Genomic DNA, 20,403 nt, shown 5'->3' with positions numbered 1-20,403 from the left:
GAGCCTCTCAAAGGACTACTCCAAAATGATAACAGCCTTAGAATTGGGAGAATAAACATTAAACGCAGTTTTTCACTCATCAAATATTCTATTAATGTGTTAACCACACTGAGGAAACGTTGACGCTGTAAATAAATGATGGAAGATTTAAAAACACAATGTTAATGAAGATGTGAACAGCCAATCTGATTGTAGGTGAGTGCATATTATCTTCATGGTAATAGAGAGACAGGCAGCACTGTTAGAGAGACAAGACAGAAGAGAGGATCTGGAAGTAATAGGATCTTCATTTCTTTTGCTGCTTCCCACAGCCCACGTTCTCTGTCACCTGGTCAATTTCCTCATTTATTCATTGAGTCATGACATGTTTAGTGAGTGTCTCCAGTGGGTAGGGCATATGGGAGCACTAAGGACAAGAATACAGACCCTGTCTCCAGAGATCTCAGAATTCAAAGCCAAGCAGAAAAACCATCACAAAACAATGTGAGAAGTATATTTAAATCGTATGTTTCAACTATTCAGCACATTTTTCTACCAGCATCTACTGCGTGCCAGGCACTGTGTTAGGTCCTGGAGATACGATATCAAATGAAACAAATAAGGTCTGAGTCTTACAGGCTCAGAGATCAGATTCTCACTAATGAGTCCTAAGTGTCTGATCATGTAGCTGGGGGATCAAAGTGGGATGAATCATGAACTTAGGGATTTGGGCCAATACCAAATGTCACTTAGGGTTACACAGTCCTTTTCCCATTTGAAAAAAGAAGAAGACAGACAGATTAGGGCTTCTTCCAGTTGGGACTCTCTGCCTCAGAAGTTGATGCCACTTGTGATTTGAGTCCCCTGAGACTCTTAGAGCTGCCTGGCCCAGAAGACAGGGACTGTGCTGCTGGCCCCAAGGGCTTAATTATTAGCTGGAAGAAAAGGTGACTTAAGTTCCTTGACAGAGGAGAGCGGAAAAAACTAGGGCTTGCAATAAGCCTAGCAAATTATGGAAGAAAATGAGCCAGTGCATTTCTAAGTCAGAATCATTCCCAAAGAAGGAATGATGGCTTGGATTTCTCCCACCCCTCCCTACCCCATCCCTGTCGAACAGGTCCACATGAGAAACATTTCCAATAGGACACTAGGATATCTGCCAAAAGAAATGTTTTCCCAGAGAGGGAGGCTGGGGACTGAGGGTCCTGTTTCACAGATCACTCTGGCTAGCAGGAGGGAGTTACTGCAGGCCGGAAGTGATTCACCATAGCCCCCAACTCTGCCACCTCTGGGAGAGAAGTGGTGTCGTCCTCCATGTCACTCGTCCAGCTCTTTGTGGTCACATCAACGTCAATGTGAATTTGTATTAGAAAGTGTCACTTCGCCTGGGATGGAGAGATGCTTGCCTGTCTGTGGCCAGTACCACTTTTAGGCCACTCTCCTGGAAACTGTCTTACTTTTGAAGCACTTAAGAAAGGCCTCTGTTTTTAAAAACTGAGTTTGAAATCTTTCTCCTTTGGTGTTTCAGTAAGCATCAAAAGAATGGGGGCTTTTTGTTTTTGTTTTTCCAATGCTCCTCTTCTAGACCACTTGGCTTTAATTCTGTTTTGTTTAAAACTGATCAAGTGGTGACTTGCTAAGACGGAGTCATATGACAGCCAAGATTAGGAGCCTTTTCTGTTCTCCAAGTGCCTTCCTCTCCCATACTTCTTTGTATTGATATTCAAATAGACTTACCTCTCAGAATCTTGGTCCCAGACTCTCTTTTCCTTTTCCTTCTCAAATATAAATCTCTATAGGAAATTGTCTTTGTGTTTAGCTTGTGAGTTTTCGATACTTTCATCCAAAGGCAAAAGGATTTGAGTCAAGAGTATTTGATTTTTTGTTCTCTAGGATCTTTGCATTTTTGTCATATGTTTTCTTTCCTGACTTTCTTCTTACTTGGGAATTGCCAGCCTTACCCTGGAATTCTGTTCATTGAAATGTGTCCCTCAGTTACAGGCTTCCTAGCTTGTGGGTTTTAGGTTTCTGTTTAAGACGCCATATTGCTTTTAGAAAAGTTTGGGAAAACAGGAAAAGATGAAATATATAGTATATTGTGACAAACATTTTACCTGAGACAACTTACCAGGTGTTTGGGGGAAGCAGGAGAAGGATAGCAAAGGATAAAGGGGAAACATGTTTCTTTCTCTCCTCTGCTTCCCAGGCTGGATTCAACAATGTAACCTGGCAGGTCCCTTTCCTCTTTCAAGTCCAGCCATTCTTGGGCCACCTGCCAAGTCTTCCTCCTGCTTTTCATGGGCGCCCTCCCTTGGGGCTTCCAGCCAGCCAGCTCCAGTCCCAGCCCTTACATGGAGCAGTTTCCGCTTCTCCCAGACCACACTCATCTCTCCCTTCTCTGCACCCCGGTGCACGTGTACTTTAGGCCCTCCTCATCCGCTAGTTGAAATCCGTCTCATTTGTAGAAGGAACAGGTTGCAGGGTTTCTGAGTAATCTCTGAGGACCTATGATTTCTTTTCTTTTAAAGAGAATTACTATGCACTGGTGAATTTCACCCTTCATTTCCCAGGTAACTCCACCAATTTCTTAGGCCTTAACAGGACCTGAGAAATAAAATGATCTAAAAATCTCCATGGGCATCACTTCTCGGAGGTCTGGCCTTGCATTAGTATAGGTCCAGCAGATGGTGACTGAAGCAGGAGCAACCACATCTGGCCCACGTCTACTCTGATACTCAGCCTTTCTGAAGACCCAGTTGGCATGGTCAATGCCTCACTTAAAAATTACCTATTTTATGAATTCTGTTTTTTCTGACCCCCACCAAGATTAGTCAAAACTGGGATTTGATCTGGGCAATGTTCGACCAGGTATGACTCCATCCCACCTTTCATTAGTGAGGTCCGCTGGGAGAATTCAGAGCCTTAGGACTTGGATTTTTGAAAACAGATTTTTAGGAGATGACATCTATCCCCTTTCTCTGTTAGCAGTGCCTTCGTTTTAGATGCAGATTAACTTCCTAACTAGCCTGGGCAAGAAACCTATTTTGTAGGCATCGTGAGATAAATAACACCCAATCTTTACCACCATTCAACTTCCACCCACTAGCCCCCCACAAAATACTCCTGCAGACAAGAGCAAACACTGGCTCCAGGAATGTAAGCAAGTAGGAATTCACTGAGGGGCTAAGGGGACGTTTCTGTGGCTGTTTGAATGCGTTCTTCATTATTTAAGCTTAAATGTGCTACTTATTTTTGTGGATAAATTTCACGGTTAATACCAAAGATGAACAGTACAGGAGCCTTTAAAACTCCTGGCACTCCTTGAGTTCATGTTCAAAGAGAAACCCCAAAGCTTTCTACAGATCATTGTGTTCCAGAAAGATACATCTCTGTCATGGCTCTGAAGGATTCATTATCTAATATTTTAAGCTTTTGTAGCATGGAAATATAAGGGAGACTATTTTCCTATCTATACTCAGATTCACAGACTTTCAATCATAACAGAAATATTCAATAGCTTCTGTTAAAAGTGGATCCCAAAAGATAATGTTGATTCTTCCTATCACCCACTGTACCGCTTGGCACGTAGTAGGTATGCAAAAAACGTGACCCATACAAATAAAGGAGTGCCTGCAATGATTCCAGCACGCTCTGCTTAATGTGTGTGAAATGTTGATGACTATTTTGAACTGAGTAATGGGCAGAATTTCTGTTCGTTTTCCTTTCTTAGCACCTTGTTATGTTAAAGAGTAAATACTAAGCCTGCCGGAGTTAAAATAGGATTGTCTAGCAGGTAGAACTGAATGCCGAGCCTCTTCTCGGGCTGTTTATAAACACAAGCCCTCTGTGTCTTTTGGTTTCCCATCTGCTTAGATGCCCAGCCCACAGAAGGAGAGAGGGAAATATGGAACCAGATCAGCGCCGTCCTCCAGGATTCCGAGAGCATCCTCGCAGACCTGCAGGCTTACAAGGGCGCGGGGCCAGAGATCCGAGACGTATGCCAATAATAATACTGAGCTGACAGCACCCTTGGTGGAGAAAGGAAACCCATGCACGCACACACACAGCAAGATTAAGTAATAGCCCTAGTGTTTCCTAGCGTACTAGGAAGAACAAGGAGGTTAATGTGTCCTTAAAAAATGTATGAATGGTCCTTTTGATTCTAGTACGCTGATCTGAGCACACAGTGCTGTAGACTGTGTAAAGTGTCAGCCATTCTCTTCTCCAGCATACATTTGATATTGCAGGACTCACATTTAAACAATAATTTGTCCCTGTGTTACTTCATGTAAGGGAAACATACATATGAAATCTACGAACAACAATTGAAATAGGATTCGTAGTCTGGGTTTATGTGAACTTTACAAAAATTTGTAATAATTTTGGCAGGTTCTGCTAGTATCATAAACAAGAGTCATAAAAGATCTCGTTTGAAGTAGTCTGCTCGTCTGTCATCTTGGAATGACATGTGAGATTTTAAAAATAAATGCAGGGAAAACAAAACAACAAACAAAACAAAAAAGGAAAATTGTCAGTGTGACTTCTGAGACTCCATAATGCCTTCAAGGCAAGAAACTTCGCACTCCTTTTGTTTGAAATAATTAATTTTGTGGAAGTATCAGCACACACACACATACTGCCACCACCATTTTCTAAAAACAAAACAAACCATGACGACAAAAACAACAAAAACACTGCTAGCGTCATAATCCTCCAGCTGCTGAAACCCAGACAAAACAGCATTTCGAAGAAACTAGCCTATTAAGAGGTTATTTTTCTACTTAGGGGTCACCATTTAATTTAGGTAATTTAGGTACCATCACAGACCGGCAGGAATGTAATACATATTATAAAGAAAGGAAAGTACCGCAGAATCTGCATTTCCCAATGAGCACTAGCTCTACTTTAAAAGAATCAAACGGTGATGGAGGAGGACTGAATTGCTTCCAATTAAACATGCATTTGTTTTGCATTGAAGATAAGAGAAACAAGATGACGTGGTGTCTAATTGCCGAGCCATTTACATTATGTTCAAGGGCTAAGATCTCCATCCTAATTGAGCATCTTGGACGACACTCCGATGAACTGATGTCCATTGAGGAAATACACATTAGCAAAGTACAGCAGGAATCGTATCTTTTAAACTCAAATTCTTTCTCAATCTTAAGTCGTTTTGATGGGGAGCTTACTGCTTGTTTTTAAACAGACAATTCCATAATGTTTTGGCAGGCCATTCAAAATCCCAATGACATTCAGCTTCAAGAAAAAGCGTGGAATGCAGTGTGTCCTTTGGTCGTGAGGCTAAAGAGATTTTATGAGTTTTCTATCAGGCTAGGTGAGTATGCGTTTACGGTTTTCATGTCTTACATGTGAAATTCTGTTACGGCGTTTGAGAAAGCAGCAGGAAAGGTTCCGGGCGTTGGAAACTACCCCAGGTCCGTCACTGTGCATCGTCAGAGGCCACTTGTACAAAAACACCTGCCATGTCTATTTCTGTCAATCCACTTCAGAGTTTCTTCCCCTGCATTTATTGGTGCATTTAGAGTGTCTTTACTAGTGGGTGTCCCTTTGGTTTTGTTCTCAGCTACGTCTGACTCTTAACAGGTTTACCATGTCTGATCACATTTCCGAAGGACAGAGAAAATACAGGTTACCTGCTAACCCAAAAAGAAGTTGGTTGGCTGGAATCATGTGTTAAGTTTAATATAGTAAAATACAAGAAAGACAAACATAACATTCTATCCTTAAGCTTAAAAGAATCTGTGCAGGCACAGGATGGCTTTGCAGGAGCAAGAAGAAAATCAAGTCTGGTTGACAGTAGGCTCTACGTGACCACCGATATGATACAACCCCTCCCCGAACAGTAAAGCTGTCTGAGGTTTCCCTGGTTAATATAATACATCTAGAACGAGGAAGCGTGTGGTCATGTTTTACTCTACTTCTGCCATAAGTGAGCGCCACATTTTAAGAGTTAAACAGAGAAACTGAAGTACGCTGGGGGAATAATAGCCATGATGTTGAGAGAACTTGAAGCTAAGACTCAAAGGAAATAGTTCAATGAACTGAACCAGTTTTTCAAGAAGAGGGAGCTTCTGAAGACACTCAGGTTGAAGAGGAATCGATTTCTCTGTTTCTTCCAAGTGTGTGTCTAGACCCAATGAACTGAAATCCTAAGGAGCCAACACTCAGCTCAGCAGACAGGAAAAATCCACCCATCAGAGCATTCCAAGGTCAAGCGAGCTGCCTCAGAAGACAGTTTGTTCCCACAGACAGAAAATGCTAGTGGTGTCCTTGGAAAGAAACTGTAAAAGGACTCTAGGGATGATAGAGCAGGTGCAGTGAACTCTTCTGTAAAGAGCCAGCTAATAAATATTTTAGGCTTGTGGGCCATCCTATGTTATTTGCAACCACTCAACCCTGCCATTGCAGCACAAAAGTAGCCACAGTCAATCCCTAGGGGAATGAAAATAAAGCATGGCTGTGTTTTGATAAAACTTTATTTGCAAAAATTGACTGTGGGCCAGATTTAGCCTGTGGGCCATAGTTTTCCTACCCCTGCTCTAGAGGATTGGTTAAGTGACTTGGTACTAGGAGAAATACGTGGAAGGAAAAACTGGAAGGAAGTTTTAGAAACAGAGAAGTGGGAGCAATGAGACTCTTTTCAGGACAGTAATGGAGGTAGATATGGCAGTGGGTTTGTAGAAAAATATTCCTGGGATTTGATGAGAGTGTAAATGCAGAGAAGAGCTGGAATGACCCAGAAGCCTCTCCCTGCAAAGCAGGTTATTTACCCCACGCAATCAGGGCCACCTCATCTCATCCTGCCTTCTGAATGGCTATCTCGTGCACATGCTCCAAAGTCACCTCTTTGTGGTTTTCTAACAGTGTGAGGAATTGGGATGACAGAACATGTGAGGGTCCGGCTGAGCTCTGGGAGACATTTACAAGACTGTGTGGCCCCGGGGCTCTTCTCCAGTGGAGGCGGAGCATGGGGGGTTCCTTTTCCTCCTTACCTACCCATGTCACATCTCACACAGTTCTGGGGGGAAAGGTGGAGTGGAAAGACTCAAGCAGGTTATCTCTGAGAATGTCAACTGGGGCTTCAAATTGTGCTTTTTGAAAAGATCTCTGCGGGCCACCTCAAATATGTCTGTATCCCTTTGACTTCCAGAAAAAGCTCTTCAGAGTTTATTGGAATCTCTGACCTGTCCACCCTACACACCAACGCAACACCTGGAGCGGCAGCAGGCCCTGGCAAAGGAGTTTGCGGAAATTCTGCATTTCACCCTTCGATTTGATGAACTGAAGGTTAGGCCGCGTGCGCTTGGACAATTTAACGAATTCTTCCTGAGCACCTAGGTGTCCAGGTGCCCTGCAGTGCTGTGGGGCAAGAGAGATGAGTGAGCTGTAGCTCCTTCCCTAGAGAGGCGTGTCATGTGGTGAGAATTTGAACTCCTTGTGGTCAAAGTGATTGAAGATGGTGGTTTCTACATGGAAATTCAAAATCTGCCCAATGCAACCAGAAAAAACCATTTCAAATGTCTCTTCCTCTTTGGGAACAAGTATACTTTCCCTGAAATCTAGCCTAGGGTAAAACCAGGGCATATTTTTTTATTATTATTATTATTTTTTTTTTTTTGCGGTACGCGGGCCTCTCACTATTGTGGCCTCTCCCGTTGCGGAGCACGGGCTCTGGACGCGCAGGCTCAGTGGCCATGGCTCACGGGCCCAGCCACTCCGCGGCATGTGGGATCTTCCCGGACCGGGGCATGAACCCATGTCCCCTGCATCGGCAGGCGGACTCTCAACCACTGCGTCACCAGGGAAGCCCCGAGTATTTATTTTTAACCGGAAGTTGCTTTGACTCTTGGGTAACAAAGAGAAGTCCTGGTATCTGTGCGGAATCTGGTGTCCAGGCTTCTGATGCATGTCCTGCACCTGATGCTGAGAGATGACCTGCTTTCCTCCCTTCTGAATTTCAGATGAGGAACCCGGCTATTCAGAATGACTTCAGCTACTACAGAAGGACCATCAGTCGTAACCGCATCAACAACATGCATGTGAGTCCCTGGAACTCCCAGGTTGACACACGCATGCTCCAGGCATCGGGAGGGGCACAGGGAGAAGACAGAGCCTTTGTCTGTAATTCCATTTCCAGAGGACACTGTTTTGAGATGCTGACCATCTCTTTATCAACCGCATCCTCTCGTCTTCTTTTCATCAGCTAGACATTGAGAACGAAGTCAACAATGAGATGGCCAACCGAATGTCCCTCTTCTATGCAGAAGCCACGCCCATGCTGAAAACCCTCAGCAACGCCACCATGCACTTTGTCTCCGAAGTAAGCGACGTCGAGCAACGAGGTGCCTTTTGCCCGATTGCATGTAAAAGCTACTAACAGGGCTAATACCCATTTGTGTCTCCCGTTTAGAACAAAACGCTGCCAATAGAGAATACCACAGACTGCCTCAGTACGATGACGAGCGTTTGTAAAGTCATGCTGGAAACTCCGTAAGTTAAATCAGAGGTGTATTCGTGGTCAAGAGTTCACCTGTCTCTGTGATGATGGTGACGGTGGTGACAACATCTCACATGTGGGTCAGCATATTAACATCTACTTCTATATTAACTGAATTAATTTCATAAAGAATTCTGGGTGCGAGGTGTAGTATCCCCATTTTAGAGCTGAGGAAGATGAGGCATAAATTGATTAACTGACTTCTTCCCAAAGATTGCATAGCTTGTTAGATGGCAGAATCAAACGTCAAATCAAAGATGCAGGAGAAGTTGTATAAGGATCAGATGGAAGATTGGGTTAAATGACTGGGTGTGTTATAAATATATTGGAGAAAGGATTTGAGAGAAGATGTCGAACCAAGAGTGGAAGTGGTAAGGCTATTGCAAAAATGATAATGAAGATCTCTCTTTCTCTCTCTCTCTCTCTCGTGCATGCAACAGTTTCCTTGCACTTAAATTACTTGCTAGATTTAAAAAATGGTTGAGTTTGTTGAGGTTGAGGCAGTATGGTAATGAGAAAACCTACACTCCAATGTCAGGGTTCCACTTATTCCACGTATGTCTGTAGCCCCTTTTGTGCCCATAAACAAGTGGTCTGACCTGCCTGGACCTTGGTTTCCTCATCTGATGAGGTTCCCATAATACCATCTATGATGCAGAGAGTTTGGGAGGCCCAAAGGCATCAAGAGTGCCTTATAAAATTTGGTGCTCTGTTCAAATGTAAGGTGGTGTTAATTTCAGATAGTTCACTTATATTTAAGATTTATTCCAAGATGGAAATAGTAATCATCATCACTGTGGGGACAAACCGTAATGAAGTAGATGTTAAGAAAGCCTCTAGAATTGGCTTGAATTACCTGAATCATCAGTGACCCTGTCAAGGTAGGTGAACAAAATTCAAACTCCACAAATACTCTCAGACCAATGAATGGTATGTAATTTCTGGTAGGTACCTTTGCCAATGTAATTCAGTCTGCAGCCTGTATCTTTACAAAGGAAGTTACCCAGACTGGAGACACGGTAGCTGCTCTATAGAAACGAACTTGATTCGTTTTCTCCATAATGAAGCCATTATTCTCTATAATCTAGGACAGCCAGAGAGACCTGCTATAAAATATTCAAGATTGATGGGCGGGGGACTTATGTACGTGATGAGCTGGCTCGCTGAGGGCAGAAGAGAATTTACTGCCCTCTAATTTACCTTGTTTTCACAATGGTCAGATAGACTCAAGGAGAATTACCATCGCTGGTTTCTTTAAGAGCTTATTAACCTGGTTCTGCAGGTCTGGAATTGTTCTCCAGGGAGGATAGGAGGAGACTGAAGTAGCCATTTGTGGAGCCAGAGATGAACGTGCTCTGTCACGGAGGTAATATCTCTGCCACTTGTCCTCTCTTCCAGGGAGTACAGGAGTAGGTTTACAAGCGAAGAAACACTGATGTTCTGCATGAGGGTGATGGTGGGGGTCATCATCCTCTACGACCACGTCCACCCCGTGGGAGCTTTCTGCAAGACATCCAAGATCGATGTAAGAATAGTTACGAACTGTGATTTCCCAATAAGAGCTCATAAATGTTGTCAAACAGACCTTGCTTCCCTCTCTCCCTCCCCTCCACACTCCCTACCCCCCGCCGCGGGAGTGGACTCTCCCAGATGCAGGCCCCATCGTGGCAGCTCTCCTCGTAGCAAGAAGTCCAGTCCTGTTCATATGTGTGCAGCAAACACATCCAACCTCAGAGACACAGGGGAATGTGGAGGTGCTGATTCCCTCAGGCTGTAGAGGAGCTGAGAGGCAAACAGTCCCCTAGCTGCAGGCTGCCCCTTCAGCTTACCCAGTGTGCCACAGAAACATATATTATATGTTATATGTGTCTCATCCTAGATTACAAGGCACCGCGGTCAAATCCCACACAACGTTCCAGCTTCCTCTCCCACCATCCCTGCAGGTGGCTCTGCCTGATTCCCATGCCTTTTCTTGTCCTTGGAATATGCTTGAGCCCTTTTCTCTGCCCAGAGTGCCCTCCCTCTTCTCTGATGGGGGGATTCTTTTAAGACACTCCTCACATGTCACCTCGTTTGGAGCACATCTCCTGTGCCCCGCATGGAGCAGAGCCTTGCTTCTCCTCCGGGCCCAGAGCGCCTACCATTTTGGGTTTTCTGACTCCCTCATGGACTCTGAGTTTGTTGACAAGGGCAGAGACCAAGATCTGTATACCTAATGTCTGCTTCAATGCCTGGCAGTGTCCTCGGTACACACAGCACGGCGCTCAATAGATACGCCATATAGCTTTTGCTGAATGAATGGATATGATTGGAAAACAAATGATTGTGGTGTGCAGGTGATTTCCTGTTGATTGTGGGATAAAACAGGCTCCTCTCAGCCCAGTGTTTGCCTGCAGTGACACCCAGTAGCGTATCCCTGTATTAATTTAAAGCCTTTTCAGTACGGAATAGGACCTCTTGGTACCGACTGATTCTGACGCGGCTCAGTCGGGGCGTGCGCACTCTATGCTCGTTCATCCATACAGAACAGCATCTCTGATGCTCTAGTTCTGTGCAGACAAAGGTCCATGTGCCCAGAGGGGCCGTGAATCTAAAGATTGCAAGAAAATGTATCCATTAATAATGCAACTTGGAGTACTCATTTTGAGGTTCTGGCTCCCTAGCATAGCTAGCCATGGTTCTTCAGAGAGTCTTCATTATTTTTAACGTAATTATTTCTATTTATCAAGAAAATAAATACTTATATAACTTATATATTGGGAAAATACAGGAAATCAAAATACAGAAAATTGGGACTTCCCTGGTGCCCCAGTGGTTAAGACTCCATGCTTCTACTGCAGGGGGAGCGGGTTCTATCCCTGGTCAGGGAACTAAGACCCCGCACGCTGCACGGGGCAGCCAGAAAAAACAAACGAACCCAAAACACAGAAAATTACATTTATCAGTGGTAACCTCACCATGGACAGATGACCACCGTCAATATGTGTGTCACATATATATGTCCCTTCATCTTATATAGATGTTTGTGTGTGTATATACTTAACAGATTAGCCCCCTGCCTTAATTTCTATTTTAAAACATTTAATTTGCATAACAGTATATTATGGAAGTCTTTTCATACCAATAAATATTTTTACTGTATTCTATGTGAGGCTTTAACGTTTTTATGCTATAGATTAAGTATAAATAGCTCTGTTAATAACCCGTGAATATCATTTGAATATGGATTGAATTGATTACCTAGTACTCATAGGACATTCTCATTTACCACAGTCTTTTGTTAACTTGTCACAGAGTCAGTAATTAAAAATACACTGGGTACCATTATGTCCTGTAGCCCTAGCCTTTAAAAAGCTTGTCCTTGCTTGTTATTTACTAAGTCTTTCTGCTGAGGCTATAAACGTTATATAATATTAGATCTATCCCTACCCAGTCTTGATGACGTCCATTTGTTCACGTATGTCTCACTAAGAAGGTTTTTTCGTAGAAGATTGTATGTGTCTCTAGGAAAGTTTCAGGTTTACGGAGCACAACGTGTACGTGATGGGCCATTTTTCTTTGATGACATAAGGGTTTCTTTCCAGATACCAGTCTGCTTCTAAGCCAGCAGCTACTTGCACTGTTTTATAAATCCTTAGGGTATCCGCATCAACTGTGAAAAAGCAAATATTGAAATAGATCCTGTTACCTGCACTTACAAAGAATGTGTTCTATAGTCCAAAATGGAGGTCCTGAGTTCTAGAAACCCAGGTGAGAGAGAAACTCATTCTGCATAGAGGCAGAGGCAGAGGGTGACGTTTCAGGTGGGTCTTGAGGATTTTTACCAAATGGACAGGGAGAAGGAAGAGTACTCCAGGCGGAGGGAATCATCAGCGCAAAGTCATCGAGGCCCAGAGGGTTATGCATCATTTAGAGAACTGATGCTAATCGTGGGTGTCAGGAAAGCAGGCTGGAGTGACATGACATTTTCAACTGATTTCCTTAAACTTGTATGGAATAATCCAATACAGAATCACCCCTAAACCGTGGTCCCCAGCCCAAGCCTCACCCAGAATTCCAGACACCCCCTCCTTTGGACACCTGAGGCATGGCCGGCCTCAAATCAAAGGTTATCCTTTCCCCCACAGACCTGCTTCTCCTCCTCCCGGGTTCCTGTCTCAGGTATTTCACCTTCCTCCAACTCAGTCTCAAAGCCAGAAACCTGGAACTGTCCCTCAGAACCTAGGAACTGTCTTCTTCCCTCTTCACCTTCACGCCTTCTCCATCACCGCGTCCTGTGACCTGGACCTCAGATGCATCCTCCCGTCTTGCCCTGACCCACTGCTGCTCTCACACCCTCCCCCTCAGGGGCTCCCACTGGCCCTCGCATCTCCAGTCGTGCTTCCTCCGATCCCTTTCAGTATGAATCACATTACTAGATTGTTTAACACCTATCACGGGTGTTTTCCACAGGTAAAGGCCCCCAACTCCCGAACATGCTGTTAAACCCACATTGAATCTGGCCCTGACTACACCTCTGGCTGCATCCTGTTATTCACACTCAAGGCTTTCATCAGCCTGAAATAGAACTCGAAATTCCCAAAGAGTATCCACTGCTCTTCTGCCTCTTCTCTCATCTATGGCCCCGTTCCTCCTTGGGCACTTTTTACAAGAACACATATCACAGGATGATAATGAGCTGTTTGTCTCTCTTCTCCCACTAGACTATGAGCTCTTTCGGGAGAGGGACCAAATCTCTTCATTCTGAGCTTGACCCCATCCTGCACCTATGACAAGCATCTCTGATCGACCACGACATTCTTTCTGGATGAGCCTAAACATGGCCCCAAATGATTCTCAACCCTGGGCTTCTGGCTGCCCCCATCAATCCAACAGCGTTTATCAGGGCTTTAGGAAAAAACTTGCAACATACAAGAACATTTTTATAAGTGACCTTTATAAAAGAGGCCCTTACTACAGTATACCCAAATCAGTGCATGAACGTCTGAGCTTAAAATGAGTGATGGTGTTCTTTCCAGATTCTTCCTTCGAAAAAAAAAAAAAGAAAAAAAAAATTTGTTTATTTGTTGAGTTTACCAGTCACACAGCTGAAGGAGGAAAAGCATTCTGGGCAGAGAGATGACATAAAACGATCAGGTTTGCAATTCATTCAGTCAGTCTCAACTGAGCACAGGCTAGAGGAGGAGCTCTCCCCTTGGCTGTGGAGTCCAAGACAAGAAAATCAAAATCAGGTCGCTGTCCCCAGAAGTCAGACACATAGAATGTTCGATTGCAGTATCATAAGAAAACTGGCACAGAACCTTCTAGAAGCCCAGAGAAACACCTCACTGGCCTGAGGGGGTAGGAAGGTGTGTTGGACATTTCTGAGTTTGATTTCTATGGGAAGAAATAATGTGATATTATTATGAACAGATGTTGTGATGGACAGGTACTACGATGGAATTACTGGGGTATTAACAAACTCTCGTGCTTTCTTCTAGATGAAAGGCTGTATAAAGGTGTTGAAGGAACAGGCCCCAGACAGTGTGGAGGGGCTGCTGAACGCCCTCAGGTGAGCCTCAGCCCTGTGGGGCAGCCAACCCTTCCGAACCATTGCAAATGTAGGTGCTGTTTGGGTCCGAGGGCTAGAATGCCAGGCTTAACCCCTTTGCATCTGTTAATACATGTCATCTTTCCAACTGCCTGTTGAGGTCAGCCCCATTTTTATCATCCCCTTTTTACAGATGGAAGAAACTGAAATTTAGAGAAGTCAACTCACTTGGCCAAAGTCACACAGCAGATGGCTGAGCCAGGATCTAAACCCAGGCCTGGGTGACCCCGCAGGTCAAAGGCCTAACTCCCAGCCACAGTGCTTTGTGGTTGGTGGGGACTTGCAGAAGAAGAAGCTTCCCCGGTCTCACTTCCCCCTGCACCTGTGGTTCCCTGGCTGCACAGGAGAATTATGTGGGTAGCTTTTGAAAACACTGACGCTCAGGGTCCAATCCAGGCCAAATGAGTTCGAATCACTGGGCTAGGGCCTCAGGCGTCCATTTTGTGTGTGTGGGTTTGCTCTGAAGGTCCCTGGGTGAGTCGTACGTGCAGCTCCAAAGCTGAGAACCCTGCTGTCCCCTGTCTGGATGCCCTTGTAGCTGGCGAGTGTTCCTGACGTCTCCTCGCTGCTAACGCGTCATGCCCGCGCACCTGCTCTCTTCCCGAGGACACGTGCGCTTAATCCACTTCAGGGGAGGTATTCTCGTTTCTTAGCTGTGACGTATCCACAGGAGTTTGCTGAATCATGACAGTCGGGATTGTAATCTGGAAAGTTTATGGTCCCTGCTGTCTCATTCATCTGAATGATTCATCATCACCATTCAACTGATTTCCCTCAGTTCCTCTCAACTTCATGCGTGTAGTCAATGTTCAATAAGTATAAGTGAGATGGAGCAGTGATCCTCTATGCATGTACAACACACATGTTTCCTGCTCTCATTGAATCATCACAAGTCAGAGTGATAAGATCTGTTACCCCATCTAATAAATGAAGAAACTGAGATGCACATGAAATGCATAATTACACACTGAGGCTAATCCTTTTTCATGAAGTTGCTAAGTCATCATTTCAGAAGAGATGTAGCTTTAACCCAAGAGCCTTCCAGATTCTGTGGGTAAACCGAGGTTTTCTCCATTGGTGCCCATTTCACAAAAGGCTGGCTTTCCACACTCAGTAAGAAGACTTTGGCTTCTGTTGTCTGTTTGTTTGTTTTGCTTTCCAGCATCATTCAGTCAAGCAGAGCTTCGAGAGCAGGGCACTGCGGTAGGCTGTGAGTTCCACCTGAACCTCGGCATTTGGTGTCTCTTGTAGACACTGTGAGGAAGTCAAAGAACACAGGTTTTTGAGGCAGGCAGACCTGGATCCAAATCAGAAATCACAAACTGTTTACAAATCATGCATCGTTGTATTTGTCATCTGGAATGGGTCTTTTAACGTCTCCAAATCTCAGTTTGCACATCTGTAAAATGGAGGCAATAACCTGTCCTACAAAGAGTTAGTGTGAGTGGAAAACTTCCATGGAGTGCTTGGGACGCGGTCAGGATTTTATTACATGTTACTTCTCTTTTCCTTTCTTTTCATGAACTATCTACACCAGTTAATGTGAGGAGACAAACTACACCACTTTTCTTCAGTATATGGACCTGCCATCGTGCCCCCTTGTGGTGGCAAGGAGGACAAGTATTCCCATAAAAGTAGAAAACCCTAACAGTTTAAGTGTTGGGTAATGTTGTTATATGCAAACCCATATTTTAATATTTGTGTCTCAGCGGGGGTGGCCTAGATGGCCAAGATCCTGCGCTCAAGCACGTGAAGTCTGCCTCCCTGGAAAATGAGATCGCTTGTGTCTCCTCCGTGAAATTATTTGATTAGGTGGAAGATCTACTTGTTTAATAACCATAACATAAAACTCCTTTGGAAGGAAGGATCAAATATTAAATCTGGGGCTTCCCTGGTGGCGCAGTGGTTGGGAGTCCGCCTGCCGATGCAGGGGATACAGGTTCGTGCCCCGGTCCGGGAAGATCCCACATGCCGCGGAGCGGCTGGGCCCGTTGAGCCGTGGCCGCTGAGCCTGCGCGTCCGGAGCCTGTGCTCCGCAACGGGAGAGGTCTCAACAGTGAGAGGCCCGCATACCGCAAAAAATATATATATATTAAATCTGAGCCTGCTCTGGGCATTGAAGTGTGGCTCTTTGTCTAAAGAACCAATGCCAAGTTTGATTTCTAAATATCAGTTAAGTCTCCCAAGGTAAAGATGAGCTGGAGAGTCACGATCGAAGCTTTCTCAGAGTGCTGTTTACACACTGACGGCCATCATTTTCTCTCCATCCAGGTTCACTACAAAACACTTGAATGATGAATCGACTTCCAAACAGATTCGAGCCATGCTTCAGTAAAGCTTTGCTCAGTGAAGAGGATCTTTGAACTGACCTCAGAAGATGTATATGTTTACATAATTTAATACAGATTGATGTTAATACTCGTGTATTTACATAACCGTTTCCTTCTTGTCCCTGAAATATATGGACCTTAATTTGTATCCCGACTGACTCAACCCAGCAGAGCATAAATTGACTGGAGAGCCTTATCTTCGATGGCTGAAAGGAAAACCGCTTCTCCAAAAGGAAAATTTTGGAGACATTGATCTTTGCTACTGGAGTTCCTTACACCTTTAACAATCAGAAATTCCTAATAGCTTGTGGTCATGTTTTAATTCTAGATGTGTAATCTCTCTGGGAAGTATAGTTATAGAAACACAAAGTATTTGATTTCCTGGGTCAGCTCAACTACAAGAAACACAGCTGTTATCCTGACAGAGGGAGAGGGATCCCAGAAAAGACAAATGCACGTGGAGACACAAAGCCAAGTGTTTGGAATTCAGCGCACCCCCTCTCTTTCCTCAGACAGCGCAGCACACGTGCAACTTTTTTGTTGCATGTATTTTATTTATCAGCATACTCTCTTCCTGTTTTGATTTATACCCCCTAATGTTCCCTTTCCATTTTGCAAGAGGAAAAATCAGTGTGTTTGCATCAGTTCATGGGAGGGAAGCAAGGATAGATAGATGTGCTGTTGTGGATGGGTTGGTGGCTGTCGTGGAAGTGGGGCACAGGTGGGGAGGAAGGGCACCCAGGCGACAGGACAGTCATCTCTCTGCTTCAACCTTCTGTCTCCAGGGACAGGGAAATGGAGCTCTGGCTAAAATTGTGGGTAAGGTTGCTAACATTCCTGTTGTCTGTGGAGCACTGCGTACACACCCCCTCCTAATAGGAGCCCCGTCCTCTGGGGACCATCCATGTGGCAGCAGAGACCTAGACACTTAATTAGTTACCAGAAAACTAGAGGAACTTGGGAGATTTTCGTTTTCTGGTTATCTAATATTTAAATGGCAGCTCCTTTATGACCCAACTGCTAGCTTGTTGCAATGTATAAACTCTGGCTTGAGTACCTGGGTTAAGTCCTCGCCCTGTTGATTCACAGAGTGATCTTGGGAAATTCACTTAAGTTCTCTGTGTCTCACTTTCCTCCTCTATAAAATGGGCAAATAAAACAGATAATCTCCAGTAGTCCTACAAGACTATGAGCCACTAAAAAGACTGACTCTCACATCCTTCCTTTGTAAGTAGAGTCCAGTAAGCATCACCCCACCTTGTCTTGATGCTTAGCAGTATGACAAGGGTCATTGTGTCTGCAGACAGAGCTTAGAATGGAATCTTGGAGATCTTCTATTCTGGTCTCCAAGTGGAAAAACGAGACAGAGGATGAAGTCTAACAGGATCACCCCCATGTAGGACTAGAACCCAGGATGCCTCGTTCCTGACTCCACGCCCTTTCTTTTTCACCACGTGGCCTATGCATACATACTATGGGGGTGGTACTGGACGCTTTTAAATAACCCCTCGGCCTGAACCATATAATTGCTTGCCTATTTCTGATGGAAGGAAAGAGTTGCCCAGGGAATGGTAACTCCCAAAGTTGTGTCTGGTTATATCAGGGTTTGGTGTCATTCACAATGTCCCAAGGAATGAGCTGTCACACCATTACTTTCCTGACTTTGGTGGCCAGCTGGCATTCCCTTGAGTCCTCCAAGAAGAGGAGAGACATACTTCGGTTTTGTTTATGTTTCACAAAGAAATCCATTCAAGTGACAGAACAGATTACCCAGCCTGTATCTAAGTGTCAGTCAACAAGGAGAGGAAGGGCCCTTCTCCCTGGAGCTTTTCCAGGTGAGCAAGTACAGCTGCTTGGATGAGGGTCCTCTCATCAGAACAGAAATGCACTAGATGGCTTTCAAGACCTTGCCAAACCTAGGCATTCTAAAACCCTAGAGGAAGCCAGCAATTAGGATAACACTGGGTAAACAAATTCATTAAATATTCAGCTTAAGAAACGTTCTTTTACTTGGCAGGCCCATGTTATCTTTGGGAAACAACTGTCAAGACTAGAGGTATAGATGCACTCAATGTTTATCGTCACTGGGTTTACTTTCCTCCCATATCAGGGAAAGAGATGAAGTCTTGGAGAGGGGAAAGGACTTGCAGAGTAAATAGTTGAGCACGTTTATAATTTTTAATTAGACTTTCTATCAAATGGGACCAAACATAGGGGAGAGGCTGCCGGTCTGCCCCGATTTAGCCAAGCTACCTTGTTTCAAAGCCAAGATTCACTAGTACGTGGATTCGCAAACGCCCAGGACCTGAACTATTGCCTCTGACTATCAGGGGGACGGTTAACTGAATGTCTGTGATCACTAACAGGTGATGGGCCTTGGGTCCACTCCGGAGCTATTGTGGGAGACAAATTCTTTTAACAGACCGTCCACCAGGCATCAGACATCTTTGAAAAATCACAGCTTTTTGTGCTGCATGCACATGTGTCCACAGCCTGTGAGTGGTTCAGGGGAAAGTGCTAGCCACAGTATCCATGTCCATGTTAACTATATTTCATATTTCATGTCTCGTCGTTTTCAAATAAAAGTGTTTTCCATTACTCAGATATTTATTTTGGGGCAAGCAACAAGGTGAAAATTACATTTCTCAGATGCACTGCTACTTTGGCATTATAACTTTGTTCTTGGAAACCTTTTATGTGCCACTAGGCATTAGGAAAACAAAGTGACAATGAATGTTTTGAATTGTGGTGGCCCATTGGGGCTGGAGTATTAATTAACAACCAGAAAGGGAATCCTGGATACTATCCTTTAACTATTAGTCAATATCATGCTTCATCGGTGTTTGCTCCTAGCCGTCACCATTGTATCAAGTTATTAATGGTAAACTGAGGTTTTTAATACATCATCACGTTTAAATAACAGTAATTTCATGCTTTCTCAAAAGAAAAATGCAGCTCTCTCAATCTTGGAATCTAATGGTGCAGTAGACATCAGAAACTTCTCATTCAGTCTTGTATCCCAGACAGATACAAATTTTTCTAGATGTTAATAATAAACATTGGAATTTTATCTTCAAGAAACAAAGACTTTGGAACCCAATTTCCCCACTACATCTATAAAGGCTGCTGCATACACAAAGCTGTTTAAAAGTTGTTGTATATTGTTTGCTGAAGTCCCTGTAATTTTTTTTGCCTGCTTTGCCTCTTTTTGTACAGAAGTTTTGAGTGTGAAATGAAAATTAAAGTTTGGTACATATATTTAAAAATACACCTCTTTTATATGATGTTCAAGGTTAAGTGGGTAGGAAGCACATGATCACAGATACTTACTAAACATAGATGTTTGCTGAACACCTGCTCTGCGGACCAGGAAATCACACCAGCTGCCCTTCACCTCTCTATACCTCAATTATTTCATATACCCAAAATCTGAAATACCCAAAATGAACTAGTCTTGGTACCAGCTGTATTTATTCATTTCAGCAAAGACCCCCATTATTTTTTTTAAAAAGGCATAAAATACGGAGATACGTGACTGATATCTAGAGTTGCATGAGACCTACTTATTCAATGATGCCAAGAAATACAAGAGCATTTATTTGCTCTTTTATTTTTTCTCGTGAGTACAGTAGCACTTTATGGATTTGGCAAAATTAGCAATAGCCTATTCCACAAAAGTTCATTTTTCAGGCAACGTAAACTCTAAAGCTATTCTCTTAACTATTAAACACTGAAACTTTTCTAGAGCATTACTTTTAATCCCTGAACCTTTCAAGCTAATCACCTGAGACCTAATTGTGTGTGCTCTCAGTGGGTTAGAGTCCCCAGTAGAGACCTTCCATGAGACCATATACAAAACACAAAGGGAAATGAATAGGAATGGTAAATTTTCTGTAAATTGACACAAAGTATAAACGGACAAAAGCTGGAAAGAAAGAAAATGAATGGGGCCTTTGAGAGAGAGAGGAGAGAGAGAAAAGAAGGGG

The 20,403-nt window shown here is 43.9% G+C and overlaps 1 protein-coding gene across 1 annotated transcript in view; it reads left to right on the top strand.

The window, feature by feature from the left end:
* Nucleotides 1-16,457, top strand: part of CYRIA (CYFIP related Rac1 interactor A) — a 105,349-nt gene extending 88,892 nt beyond the window's left edge. The window contains exons 4-12 of the mRNA XM_082671781.1: nt 3,853-3,974; nt 5,209-5,314; nt 7,151-7,287; nt 7,962-8,039; nt 8,204-8,320; nt 8,411-8,490; nt 9,896-10,022; nt 13,978-14,048; nt 16,359-16,457. Of these exons, the coding sequence (XP_082527907.1) occupies nt 3,853-3,974; nt 5,209-5,314; nt 7,151-7,287; nt 7,962-8,039; nt 8,204-8,320; nt 8,411-8,490; nt 9,896-10,022; nt 13,978-14,048; nt 16,359-16,422 (902 nt within the window). The 3' untranslated portion in view covers nt 16,423-16,457. The remainder of the gene's footprint in view (nt 1-3,852; nt 3,975-5,208; nt 5,315-7,150; nt 7,288-7,961; nt 8,040-8,203; nt 8,321-8,410; nt 8,491-9,895; nt 10,023-13,977; nt 14,049-16,358) is intronic.
* Nucleotides 16,458-20,403: the final 3,946 nt, after the last annotated feature.

This window comes from Grampus griseus, assembly GCF_964374135.1.
Source record: "Grampus griseus genome assembly, chromosome: 15".
In the NCBI taxonomy this organism is placed as follows: domain Eukaryota; kingdom Metazoa; phylum Chordata; class Mammalia; order Artiodactyla; family Delphinidae; genus Grampus; species Grampus griseus.
This window is presented reverse-complemented; position numbering and strand designations above follow the sequence as displayed.